Consider the following 13,297-nt stretch of genomic DNA (forward strand, 5'->3'; position numbering starts at 1 on the left):
GGCCGGCACCGCTCTTAATCTTTTTTTAAACGGCATCATGTAAGTTGCGCTGACAGGCGACAGAGGTCCACAGTTGCCCCGCAGCGAGACTCCCCCCGCCCTCCAGTAGACAGTGAGGCTCCACTACACTAAAAAAGAAAAAGACAAGGCACAGTGTAATGCCTGTTAATAGCTTGCCAAAGGCATAGCTCAGTTAAAATAAAGCACAGCTATTGTGCAGTATTGCATGTATATTTTTTTATTAGTAAAAATGTCAGTTAAAGCTTAAAAGAATTAAGATATTTTTGTTATCTAAACGTTTGGCCTCTTTCTTTTACAATTTTGCAATTGAAACGGGGAATCGATAAGAACCAGAATCGAAAAGCAGAACCGGAATCGATACATTTCAAACGATACCCATCCCTAGGTCTGACACACCTCACTTGTATGAGTTTTTGAAAGAAAAATGAGGCAGCAAAGCAAGTAAGACACACAACAGTTGATACCTGAATAGCTCAGGATAGATGTAAAACCCGACAATAAAACAGCTTTATGAGCAACCACTGAATTGAATTAAAATCTAAGTGACCCTGTCAAAAAATGTTCCATATCAACCTTCACAAATCTAGTATTTATGAAAGGGTTGCAACAATAAAATAGATGTGAAGAGGTGAAAACTTGTACTTGTGAAAAAAGATCTCACATATAATAACTTATTCCAAATCCAGATGGGTTTACATTTGGCAAAAAGGAGGATGCCTTCCGCCCACATGTCTGCTGCATGGTCGAATAGCAGCCAAGGAATATGAGACAATTTTAGAAGACCAGATGGTGCAAACACTGTTCTCTTGATGCTTCATCATTTCCCATACACACTTTAAAATCAACAAAATAATAATCTCCTGAAAAGCTAGATTATGTCCAATGTTTTACATGAAAACTCTTATATTAATCTAGTGCATGCTACCCTGGAAGAACAGTTTGATATCCATTTCACCCAGTTCAGGACTGAAGCATGTGTGAAGGCAAACAAAATAAATTAAAAGTTAAGTTGGCAGACAAATAAAAAAGTGATCAAAACATTCCATTAAACCATAAAATCTCAAACTTCTCTAGTTGTGAATGGACACTAAAATACACATGCCTGATGCCTCCATGGAGACTGTATTTCTGAAGAAAACCCCAGTGTAAGTCGTATCAGCATAAAACTCAAAACTACAAATGAATGTCAAAGCAGCAAAGCCCTTCGGGGGCTATTGGAATTATGAGTTGTCCATTGAACAGGGAGGAGGCTGCAGTGGCCCAACAAAACCTTAGACCTTGACACGGGCGACATCTTTTTATTTCCTGTTTTCTAAAGACAGTTCTTTTCACGAGTGTAAGGGATGAAGAACCCAAACGAGAACAAAAGAGGGGAGGCAGTCATGAAGAACTGAAGGCAATCCTTACTACATTAAATCTGGTTCAAAAGAAGCACAAAACAAAAATTGCAGGCAACATAAAACAAGGGAAAGTAACAAAAAGAAAAAGGAGACAAACCAGGATGACAATAGGAATATTCCAGATTTCGGAAAGTTGGGAAGCTGAACCACTGCAGCAAAGATAATCACGGTAGAAACCGTCAACAAGTAAGATGACCATAGACTGTATCACACAGCTGGACAGGGCAGGTACAGACAGAAGGGAAGCAATGAGAACACACACAGGTGGAAATCAGGGTAGGGCGAACAATTATTAAGGTGGAAAAAAAAAGAAAGACACAAAGAGAATAACCATTTCAAAATATAACAAGAAACAAGATCACAATAGTTTATTTTAAGCATGACTTTATTTTGATCCAGACTTTAACCATGTCGATCTTTCAAACAAAGAAGAACTTTCCCTGACTGAGATACTGTATCAACCCTTAGCCATACCATCGTTTTTTGGGATCGAAAAATGTGTTGCTGACACTGACAAATGATGTTGTCCTTACCAATGGGGTCTTTTGATCAGTAAACAACCACTCCATGGGTTATATGTATAGCTTTTCCATGTTATTCACTGCAGCTGATAGCAATATTAGTTTGCAAGTCTGATAGATCTGTTTATAAGATACTTATTTATGCATCCATAACTTTTACTTGTGCATTCTGGCATGACTGTATGGTGAAAGTCACATTGAGGCCACAAGGGAAATGGCATCCTCAGTGCATTCAGGCAGCATGGCACACTGCAGCGGCAGAGGAAGGTGGATGAGTGCCCAATAACTACTCTGACCAGGAAATGTATTGGAAATAAATGCTGGGTCATTTGTATGCACATGTTTACAGTTCTTCCCCCTCTCCTTTCATGTATTCATGGCAGGTAAACTGAGGTGTTAAAGGTATGGAGGGAGTGATGAGGGAGAAATAGAGACAGCTATATATATTCAGCTTCACAGCATATGGGGGGCAAGGGCTGATGGATGGGTGGGTGGATGTAGATAAGAGAGCAGGAGGGATGGATGGATACAGCCTGAAGAGAGGGGAGAGGAGAGGATGATGTAGATGGCCCATAATCCTTAGAGGTTGACAGCACACTGGGTCTCCTGTGATTGAAGTCTGTGTGTGTGTGTGTGTGTGTGTGTGTGTGTGTGTGTGTGTGTGTGTGTGTGTGTGTGTGTGTGTGTGTGTGTGTGTGTGTGTGTGTGTGTGTGTGTTGTTACCACCTATAATGCTGCATCAACAAATGACTTTTCATGAAGCAGTTCTCTTTAAATCTCTTTGCATCTACCCGAGCAGGTTTTTAGTAAACACACTTAATAGAATATTTAGTGAATAACTCTTTGTTTCTCGTTTGATACGCAACACAGCCCTCGAACACGGGGGGACAATTGGGTGGAGGAGGTAACTGGAGGTCACTTTTTTTTCTTATTATTCTTTAAGTCGATCACCATCATTTATTGGTCCCAAAGCGGTGTAGATATAAGCACAAATAACATCAAGAGACTCGCATAATAAATAAAGAGGCAAGCACACATTGATAAAAGAAAATCAAGTAAGTACACATCCATGAATTAAGAACAAGTAGTGGGATGCATTCTGGTGAACCTGGTAGGAAACATGTGGATTTGAAAAATATCTCTAAAATGTGTTGGCGAGCAGAACTACGTGATATTTTCTCATTTGTATTTACAGTAGTATGCTCACTACTTCAGAGTTAAGTGGGGATTTCTCCTCACAGTGAATCATGAGGGAGAAGCAGCTGCTACATTGAATGTGAATAAACACAAATTGAAGGTTCGCTGTGTGACAGGAGCAGCCCTCAACGATGGAGTTTCTCCATCTTGATTTCAATTGGATTAAATGTGCTCAGAATAATGACTATGAATTATTACATTTTAAATATTTTTCTTTGATTAGGTTACGTTCTCTCCATCATGGGTCGTCGGCGGACCCTCGCTAACATCAACTCCCCGGATTGGGGTATCCGGATGCAGGCTGAGAGGCAGGCTGTCAACTTTGTGGTCCAAGGTAGGATGATTGACAGGTGTCAGCTTGTTTGAACACTTATGTTTACCTGCCTGACTAACCCTTCACCACAGATAAGAGTTTAATATTTTGTATGTGTTTTTTTGCAGGTTCTGCTGCTGACCTCTGTAAGATGGCCATGATCCGAATCTTCAACCTGGTGTCCTCTTCCAGCTCGCTCTCCGCCAGGTACTAACACCTTAACAAGCCGACTGAAGACGCTTGCATTACGAGCCGTCACCAACATGTCATATCTAGCATGTCGCCTTGACTACGGCAACAAAGTAAACACTGGCTATTCACACTGAAGTCACTGTTCTGGATACGCTAAGTCCTATTTTAGTGAAGAACAACTAACCGGGTCTCTCACGCCAAAACACATAAACAACATCCACTGTTTTACCAGCCAATTTAATTTGTAGCGTTTGCTCAAGTGACTGCTGTTACACGCCAAACACTGAGCCAGAGTAAACACACTTGGAGCCAAGAATGAAATGGGCTGGATGCAAATTAGGGGACTTACTTGAAGCCCTCACGGTGGTATGTTGATGAAGAGGCCTCATTATTTGTATTAGTTGAAGTAATTGTTGTGTTGATTTACTTTGTGTCTGTAGGCTGGTAGCACAGCTCCACGATGAGCTTCTGTACGAAGTGGAGGAATCCCAGGTGGAACAGTTTGCAGGTGAATAAATAACTTCTTTTATCAAACATTTCAAATGTAGCTTACCGTTAAATACTGCACATATGAAGCCAAATTGGTGTACAGTGAGGAATATAGGTTTGTTTTGGACATACAAGCTTGTTTTGGTAGATACATACGTCAATGTAACAGTTTAAAGAGAAATCCGCCACGTTATTAAAAGTCAATTGATGCAGCATTTTTTGTGGTTAAATCTTCTTTCTGTGCCTACGTTACCCACAATGCAACAGCTATGGTCACTGTTGAAGTCATTTATACATGTGTGTGTACGTGTTGTTTTGTGTGCAGGTCTGGTGAAGAGCACCATGGAGTCCCTGCAGCACATCGACCATCTAGGAGTCCATCTTAAGGTGAGACAGTGGAACATGACATTACAATCATTCACTGATATTATAGTGTCATTTATTGTGTCTTTTTAATTATTTTGCTGTATAACACATCAAAAATAAACTGCAATTAGGACACGTACCTATTTCGAGGACAATGTTTAAGTATGGTGATTGAAACACAACTTTCTTAAGTACAACATGGAATATTCTCGTCCTTCAACCTACCGATTACATCAAAAATCCTGACTGCTTTTACAATAAAACATCAGTGGACTACGCAAGAAGCCACAGGGTAATTCATCTGTATTTAAATCCATTCTTATAGGATTTTCTATAAATGATAGCTTTCATTTGCATTCGTGATTTAAAAATGTGCCTCTGTATTATTGGCTGATCTTCCATAAGGATAATTAGGTGAGTCTAAATCAATGTAGGTCACTGTGACCGACATCTGCACGTGTACATCGACACACTGGCACCTTTCCCATGTCTTATATTTAGAGTGTGTGTGTGTTTGTTTTCCAGGTCCCCCTGAAGGTGGCAGTCTCCAGTGGAAAGTCGTGGGGATCCATGTCTGAGCTCATCATCCCTCCCTCTGCTTCTCTTTGAGACCCCCAACCTCCTTTTTACTCCCTTAATGCTTCTATCACCACTCTGCCTTAAACAAAAAAAGATATACTTTTCTTGCACTGCTCCCTGCCCCTCTTGTTACATTTGCCTGCCTCTCTTCGTCTCTCTCCTAATCTTTTTTGCTTGTCCTGCACCCACATCGCTATGGAAACCAGGCAGCTGCAGCTCTTTCCTGCTCCCAGTTCTTGCTTTCACTCTATCCGTATCCGGGGGCAACGGTAGGAGACTGGATTGCTCTCCTCCATCCTCCATCCTGTTTTCACACTCTCTTATTCAGCCCGACGCTTGTTGCCAAGGTGAATACCTACGTTTGAGAGTGCCTGATATTTATTAGTTCATCAAATGGTTATTAATATAATGTTTAATAGTGTACTGTGTTCTATACTGTGAAAACGTCCTTGTATTTATTTGTGTAATGCTTTCTAAGTGCTGAATAAACATTGCTTCATTCTGACAGGAAGTCAGGAACCCAGTGATTTTTCTCCTCCAGTTTCCTTTTGCAGGTTTCTTTTTACAAACACTCGCCGCTAATGCTCAATTAATTCCTCACAATCATTTGCATGTTACATTTGAAAGCATTTTTAGAGCTGATGCTCTTAATAGCCGAGTCGTAGCACAATTACAGCAGCATAATAAGCTTGAATTTAATTAGTTTAATTAATATCCCCCTTTCAATAATCCTGTCAACCTTTATTGGCAATAAATGATTAAAGAGAGGAATTCCAAGAGTGAAAAAATAATTTATAGAAAGTCATGTAGCGGATATTCTAGTGTTTTAATCCCATTGAGATCAGGGTCGCTTTCTCCAATCATAAGCTTCATTTTTGTTGTGTTAAGTAGCATTCAGCTGATTCAAAACAGATGATCTCATTTCTACCCGCTCACTTAGCTGCAGCCCATTCTCCCCTTTGACTACTCGTAGCTGACACACACACACACACACACACACACACACACACACACACACACACACACACACACACACACACACACACACACACTCTCCTCCTCCTGTGGGTCAGTGCACTGGGGCATGAGCGTGAGTCAAGCCTCCCAAGGTTTAAATAAGAGCAGGATGCATACAGTGTATCCACACAGCAGGGCCCTTACTGTACTTACTGTACTATAGATGAACCCTTTTTAGTCATGTATCTAATGTTCTAGTATTTTTCTCATATACTGTAATACATTAAACCCCTATTACTGTAAGTGGTTCAGACAAGGTGACATGGCGTTTGTCGCTGTTGCGTTGAAATCGCAAGAAATCATTTTAATTAAGATGAATATCAATTTCAATCTTAAAAACTAACCCAAAGTGAGGTGCAGAGATTAATATTTAAAGATACATCTATTTACTGTGGATTGATTTACTAATAAAAAATGTGCTTTTCTGGAATACATTACCCAAATCCATATTCCAGTATTTTGAATATAGGCAAGGCACTAATCTATAAATTCAACCCTGACTGAACAGGGTTATTCACCAAATGTCAGCCACTTCATTATCAATCATCTTGTGTTGATTTGATAAGACATGTCATTCATGTTGCGTCTCACTTTGATGCCAAAGTTCATTCATACATTGGCTATGCTTCATTGACCCCAGTGCTCCGTAGTCACCCACAAATTATGTTAATGCTTATAGGATTTAAAAATGTCAACTATGAGCTGATCAGACTTGTATTTAATGAAAATCAATTCCTTCAATCAATTCAAAGGATATAGTTTTCCAAAATGTAGATAATTAATCCATTACATTATGTTTAAGTGACATTATGTTTGTAATATTACTGAAAAGGAAACAACATATAACTCCTGCAGTAAACATAAAAAAATGGAGATTACGCTCCCAGGAAATGATGTGATCTAGACAGTAATGTTTAACAGTGTCACGCAGATGTGCAGTTATGATTGATGGAGCAGGAGCGAGCGATATCCAGCATCAGCAGGTGCAACATGCAGAGTTGACTGGTTCCATGTCATGTCTGATTCACACACATTTAGCAGAAGGTAATCAGGGTTGGCTATAGGTATGGGAACTTCTCCCCCCTCCCCCTGCGAACACCCAGCAAATGTCACTTTTTATTAGAGCAGATGCTCCTGAAGCGGTCTCTGCACAGCCCTTGCATTCCAAGATGACACACAACAGAATAAGTGAGGATCCTAATTGCATCATGTGTCATCACAAATTATCACATGGAGTCCGCACATGGCTTTCAGGTTTTTCTCCACATCAGTATTGAAGTCGGTTTATTTTAAAGTAATGATAAAAAATAGTTGTTTGCCATAGGTCACATTTAATGAATGTTTTTAGTGAGACAAAATCAGAGAACATCATGGATGGAAACTCTTAATGCCACAACATCATAATGTCAAGCCCTCCAAAGGTCCACTGCACATAAGAGCGCTTCTTACAGTCAGTAATTCCTTATTTCACAAGTGCATTTCCTCTCCTTTAATAAGAGCCACACGTCAGTTCGCCTTGAGGTCGTTCCACCTGTCAGTCAAGTGTCACTAGCTCATCAATTAACTGGAGGCCTGGAAGAGGTGTGTGTGTGTGTGTGTGTGTGTGTGTGTGTGTGTGTGTGTGTGTGTGTGTGTGTGTGTGTGTGTGTGTGTGTGTGTGTGTGTGTGTGTGTGTGTGTGTGTGTGTGTGTACACCGGTATGTGTACATCCTGTTGTCATGATATACCTGTGACAGCTGTCATCCTGCAAGCAGCCCTCTCTCCCATGCTGCGATCACACACACACACACACACACACACACACACACACACACACACACACACACACACACACACACACACACACACACACACACACACACACACACACACACACACACACACACACACACACACACACACACACACACACACACACACCACTGTATCATTTCTCTCCTGTGACTGTGATGGGGTCTCAGCAGGGCTTGGTTCAGGATGTCGGGTCATTTACACACATATCCTTAACTGTCTAGCTGGGGAATGAATGTCTCTCTGGATAACTGAAGGGTCTCTCTGTGAGCGCCTGCCTGCCTGCCTGCCTGTCGAACTCACTCATATGCCTTTACGATCCTTTTTGAATGAATGAATTATTTTGTTGCTGAATAAACAATGCCTTTCATTACATCAGCACCTGTTGTTTGGCACAATGCACGTCTTGTCACCAGTCCTTGTCAACACATGTTGACTCGAGCATCATTCATGCTCGGATTGAAATAAATGAAAGGCATGTTTTGTTCCTAACGCCATGCTCTGATCTATTGAAAAAAGACTCTTGGTCTTTCGTAAAAGTGATTTCAAACCAATTATTTTGTTTCATTCCGTTTAATGTACCAGTTTATACCAAACCTGTGCCTATTTCAATCTGGTTTTATATTATTTGTTTCACTGTAGTTCTGTGTGTCCCTGTTTGTTCCTATTTATGTTCACCCTGTTTATCCTCTATGTATTTCCTGTCTCTACTCAGTGCACTCTGTTCCGTCTGATTTTTTATATATTTTCTAATGTGTTTACCATTTATTTGTTTTGGTAATTGTATGTTGCTTGATGTGAGTCTTGGACCACAGACTTTGGGTGGAGTCTGGCATGGTCCCCCCCTTATCTCTGTCATCTGTACATGCATTCCCAAAACCCGCCTGGGTGAGGATGTGCATGTATACCTGACAGCAACCTGTCTACGCTCTTATAAAGGATGTGTCTTTTTCACCTTATCAGTGAGTGCAGTTTAAGGACAACACACACGTGGTGGTTCTCTGTCTTCTCTAAATACCGATGATATCAACATGTGATGTGTGGCAGAGCATTATAAATCACTTGTCATCCCAAATTGCACTCACTGGTACAGTAAGTAGGAAAATACAGGTTTGCTCTAAGAGTGTGTAACATACAGTGTTGCCTCTTTTATGTATAACTATAAATTATACCTGTATAATTTATACTATGTTTCCAGTTGAACTTTTACACTCTCAGAGAAAACATGTTCAACATTGTGTCTTTTATCACTGGGGCAGTGGATCCTTGGCTGGGCTCAATTAACTTTTGATGAGAACAGGCATCCTCTGTTTTTAAAGGATGTGTTGTGAAGTGAATTGAGCCCTATTTAATATTTGCCCCACAGCAAATGTCCCAGTGGCAAAATGTCCAATGTTGTATTTTTTTCTCTAAGTGGGTGTATTTGTATAAATTATATGTGTATAATTTATGCCGTGTGCACAGCGCAATCCATGTGTCTTTATCTGTTATACAGTAATCAGCACTATCAATTCTGAAAAATACTATCCATCAGATGAAATCAACAATTTCAGAAAGTTGGGAAAATCTATCTGGTCAATATCATTTGAAACAAATTGATTGAACTAATTGATCCATTAATACCCCAACATTATACCAGCCAACTGGGAAATAGTTGAATCTAAAGTTCCTTGGTGGCGATTGGAGGAGACGAGAGCGGAGAACTGTGATTGGAGAAAAAAACGTAACTTGTTATTGGAGGAGAGGACAGCATATCTGAGGGTGACAGGAACTGCAGCCTAACCTCTGGACTCGACCCTGATTCTAACTGGATAAAATAAAACAGAGAAACTTTCTAAAATCTACCGGCTTCATGGCAGAGAACTGATTGTCCACAAAATAACGACTGTTTGAATCTTACCAAGCATTGGCTATTTTCACACTTCATATTGAAGTGTGACGTAAGAGCTCCACATTTCACAATGTGGGTCGCTAACATGACTTGACAGTTTCATGAGACAGTCATCTATTTTCTAACAATTAGGCCACAAAATAACATTAGCAGTGGAGAGCAAAGAGTTTATGTAATATACTAAAATATTGTATCTTAGAAAAAAACCTGGGAGAGCGGTGGGGATTGGCTGTCTGACCTGTAATCTACTCAAAGCGTTCATAAATAATGTTAGGTCTATTGAGAATTGGATTTCAATTGCTAATTTGGTAAAAACATCATATCGATATTATTGTTAATGGATCCACCCCATCTCATATGGCTGTGAAAATCAAAAACATTTATCCAAAAACAAAGAAATTTAATTTTTTTAAAGTCCGCCCCTCGGTCCCTCCTCCTCTCCCTAACCCAGGTTTTCTATTTGTCATTCTGATTTGATTGACAGCTGAGGACACATGTGGGGGCACTGTGAGGGGCGGCAGTGGGGTGGTGACCAGTCCCGGTTACCCCGGCAACTATGGTAACCAGGCCGACTGTACTTGGATCCTTTTGGCCGAACCTGGAGACACCATCTCTCTCATCTTTACAGACTTCCAGACGGAGGAGAAGTACGACTACCTGGAAGTGGAGGGATCTGAACCACCAACCATTTGGTGAGTCACTTTTTAAACTCCAGTAATCATATATGTGTCTTTAGCAGTCTTTGTGGTGCTGTGAAACGTGTTGATGTGGCAGAACTTTCCCTTTATCTGCGTCTGATTCAGTATTTGCAAACTAATTCTAAATTGCAGTGGTGGAATGAGTCAGGGTTAAGTGTACAATTGCAAAATTGTGCAGTGCATGTTTCCTGTTGTAAATACATACAATTATCAAGATGCTGAAAACGAAAAACTTAAAATGTCTTTCAGGGGTGGATATTTATGTTCAGAACAGGCGTGGTTGTTAAAAATGCCTTGTTATGTTAGGACACAATGGTAACTCATCCAAACAAGCTAAAGCTCCACTGAACTCACAGTCTGCAACAGGAGAAATGTGGTAAACGGTATAATAGAGTGACAATAGATCCCCACTGCACTTTCCTTTAAAAAAGAGCAAAGGATTTAGTTGACCTTTCTGACCTACCATTTCTGCAAAGATAGTGTGTAATCACATAGCGGCTCAGTTTATGGAACAATTTAACCACATTTGGAGAAAAGGTATAAAAAGTTACACCAGGTAATACAATGAAAAAGTTATTACAGAAATAAAGTACAGTTTTTATCTGTTTGGGATAGCCATTTGTCAAGGTAAAAACAAATACGAAAATATAATCTTGAACTATGATATGTTGAGAATACACACACACAGGGTCTGCATGGTGCTTGTATTTCAGAGATTAATTCATTGATCTATGCTTGTTAGACTTTTATCCTCTCTCCATGGTTTTATGTAATTTCCTCATGTGTTATTAGATGGTTCACTCATAACAATATTTTATTGCGCTTGCTGCTCATTGATTGTTGGTAAATTAGGGTATTGATTAACCATTGCTGTTGTTGTAACCAATCTGAATCTTATCATGGTCAGGGATATTAGTGTGTCAGCGTGTGTAATTGATGTGGACGTAGTAATGGCCAGGAAACTGCTGTTAGGAAAGATGTATTGTGTCTATTCTGTGTGTGTGTGTGTGTGTGTTTGTGTGTGTGTTTTCAACAACTTGCACTTGAATGCACTTGTTTCTCAAAAATTGCACATTTGATCATTATTTGAACACAAAAGAAAAACAATTGTGGTGTTGTTGTTTACCAAGCTTACTTTTATCCATCCATTGAACTTCAATACAGTCTGTTTTTTTCTGAATAAGCTGAACAATATGACATGGTATTTTTAAATATAGCACAACAAAGTACATGCAAAAATTAACCAGGCAGTTATTGTATTTTTGCGTAAATGTGCACTTTCCAAATCTGTTAGTCAATATAATATATTTAAGAGACACATGTTCAACTAAACACTTGAAATGCAATATACATTTTAAGGAAGCATAAAGCCATCCAGTAGAAGAGTGTCAAGCTTTCATTTTTAACTGGAGCTAACATAAACCCTACACAACTTCAGTGCCTCTTTCGGGGATATAGACAGCGAACATATGTATTCTTCAGACTTAGATTATTGGTCTTTGGGGGTAATGTGCTGGCCACTGGTAATATTTTATTTATTCCTTCCATTGTCTTGGCTCTTGAGTGTTTTGCTGTGTTTTTTGATACTTGTTTAATTAACTCTGGGTCTCACACAGCATACTGGGGTCAGTGAGTTAATTTTTCTTGTACGTGAATCTTTTTCAGCAGCAACACTCATAATACGGTTGTAGCTCTGTACTGAAAAGGGTGGTTGCGTCATTCAGACTTGCAGCCTCGAGCAGAACTAAAACCCACTTGCCCTAATTTTGCAAAAAGATGCTACACTGACCTTATTTAATGTCAGTTTTCTTCGAACACATTGCTTTCTTACAACTAAAGGAGTGAAGTAAAAACCTGGAATGTAAATAAAACATTGATGTATTGTAATTTAGGAGAACATACACAGGGGTAAAAATCACATAAGAAAACACAAACTAGCCTAAAATATATATATAGAAACATAAACATATTCTGTGTAAACGTTATATGCATGTTAAAAAAATTCCATGTATACAAACAGCAAGGCACACATAATTATAGATGACCATTTTTGAATTCACAATAAATTAAACAAATTGACTTCAATGGTTTGCAACCAGGGAAGAAAAAGTACTCCAGTGGGTAAAAAGTGTCTTGTTCATCAGAGATGTCAGAAAAAGGGACTTTGCACAAATCACAACTCTTGCCTTCCAGTGGATGTGCTACATTGTAAAAGTGTGTCCATTGATTTCACTGCTGTCAAACATGGAGATGCAAAAACACTTGGCATACTACCAGCAACACATGACCTCTAAGGAGTGGATAACTGTTTCCCAGTTTGAAATATCTCATGTCCTATTAGGTGTCCTGATGACAGGGTCACAATTAGGTGTGAACAGCATGACCCCATGGATTATTTCATTTTCTAAAGGGTGCATGCTGCTGCAGAAGGTCTTCTTGACATGATCTAGGCTACACTAGACTCTCGTGTACCAATGTAGCTTTGTGTGGATGCCCCACTGTGTACCTGAGCATTGTTCCTGTTCAGGTGAATTATCTTATGGCCTCAGTATGTTTCAGATACTTCCATATCAAAAAGCATGTATCGTCTCTAGATGGTTCCAGGGGAATGACATGGATGTTTGTTTCCTCCAGTGACCCATACAGTGTACATCTCAGCACTGTACAGCTTTAATTAGGCAGAATTGTATAGCTGCAGAACAAGTATGCTGCAGAAATGTGTCAGGGCTGCACATGTGTGCTGGAAAATCAGCAGGGACTTTGTGACGTATTGAGTTAGCATGGAGCAACTTCTCTTAAAGAAGACAGTCTGTCCTGGGGGC

At 39.7% G+C, this 13,297-nt stretch overlaps 1 protein-coding gene across 1 annotated transcript; it reads left to right on the forward strand.

The window, feature by feature from the left end:
- Positions 1-3,366: 3,366 nt before the first annotated feature.
- Positions 3,367-5,555, forward strand: LOC104942621 (DNA polymerase nu-like). Its single transcript, XM_010767868.1, has 5 exons — positions 3,367-3,473; positions 3,581-3,659; positions 4,085-4,152; positions 4,459-4,520; positions 5,025-5,555. The coding sequence occupies exons 1-5, from the start codon at positions 3,380-3,382 to the stop codon at positions 5,106-5,108; spliced, it is 387 nt and encodes a 128-aa protein (XP_010766170.1). The 5' UTR covers positions 3,367-3,379; the 3' UTR covers positions 5,109-5,555.
- The last annotated feature ends 7,742 nt before the right edge of the window (positions 5,556-13,297 follow it).

The sequence above is a fragment of the Notothenia coriiceps genome, unplaced genomic scaffold (genome assembly GCF_000735185.1).
Source record: "Notothenia coriiceps isolate Sejong01 unplaced genomic scaffold, NC01 NC01_scaffold00000339, whole genome shotgun sequence".
Taxonomy (NCBI): Eukaryota; Metazoa; Chordata; class Actinopteri; order Perciformes; family Nototheniidae; genus Notothenia; species Notothenia coriiceps.

Bases quoted from the DNA above. Each gene is read 5' to 3' on its own strand.
- LOC104942621 (XM_010767868.1), top strand. From the start codon at position 3,380: ATGGGTCGTCGGCGGACCCTCGCTAACATCAACTCCCCGGATTGGGGT. The intron at 3,474-3,580 runs GTAGGATGATTG...GTTTTTTTGCAG, and splicing joins TGTCAACTTTGTGGTCCAAG to GTTCTGCTGCTGACCTCTGT. The intron at 3,660-4,084 runs GTACTAACACCT...TTGTGTCTGTAG, and splicing joins TCCAGCTCGCTCTCCGCCAG to GCTGGTAGCACAGCTCCACG.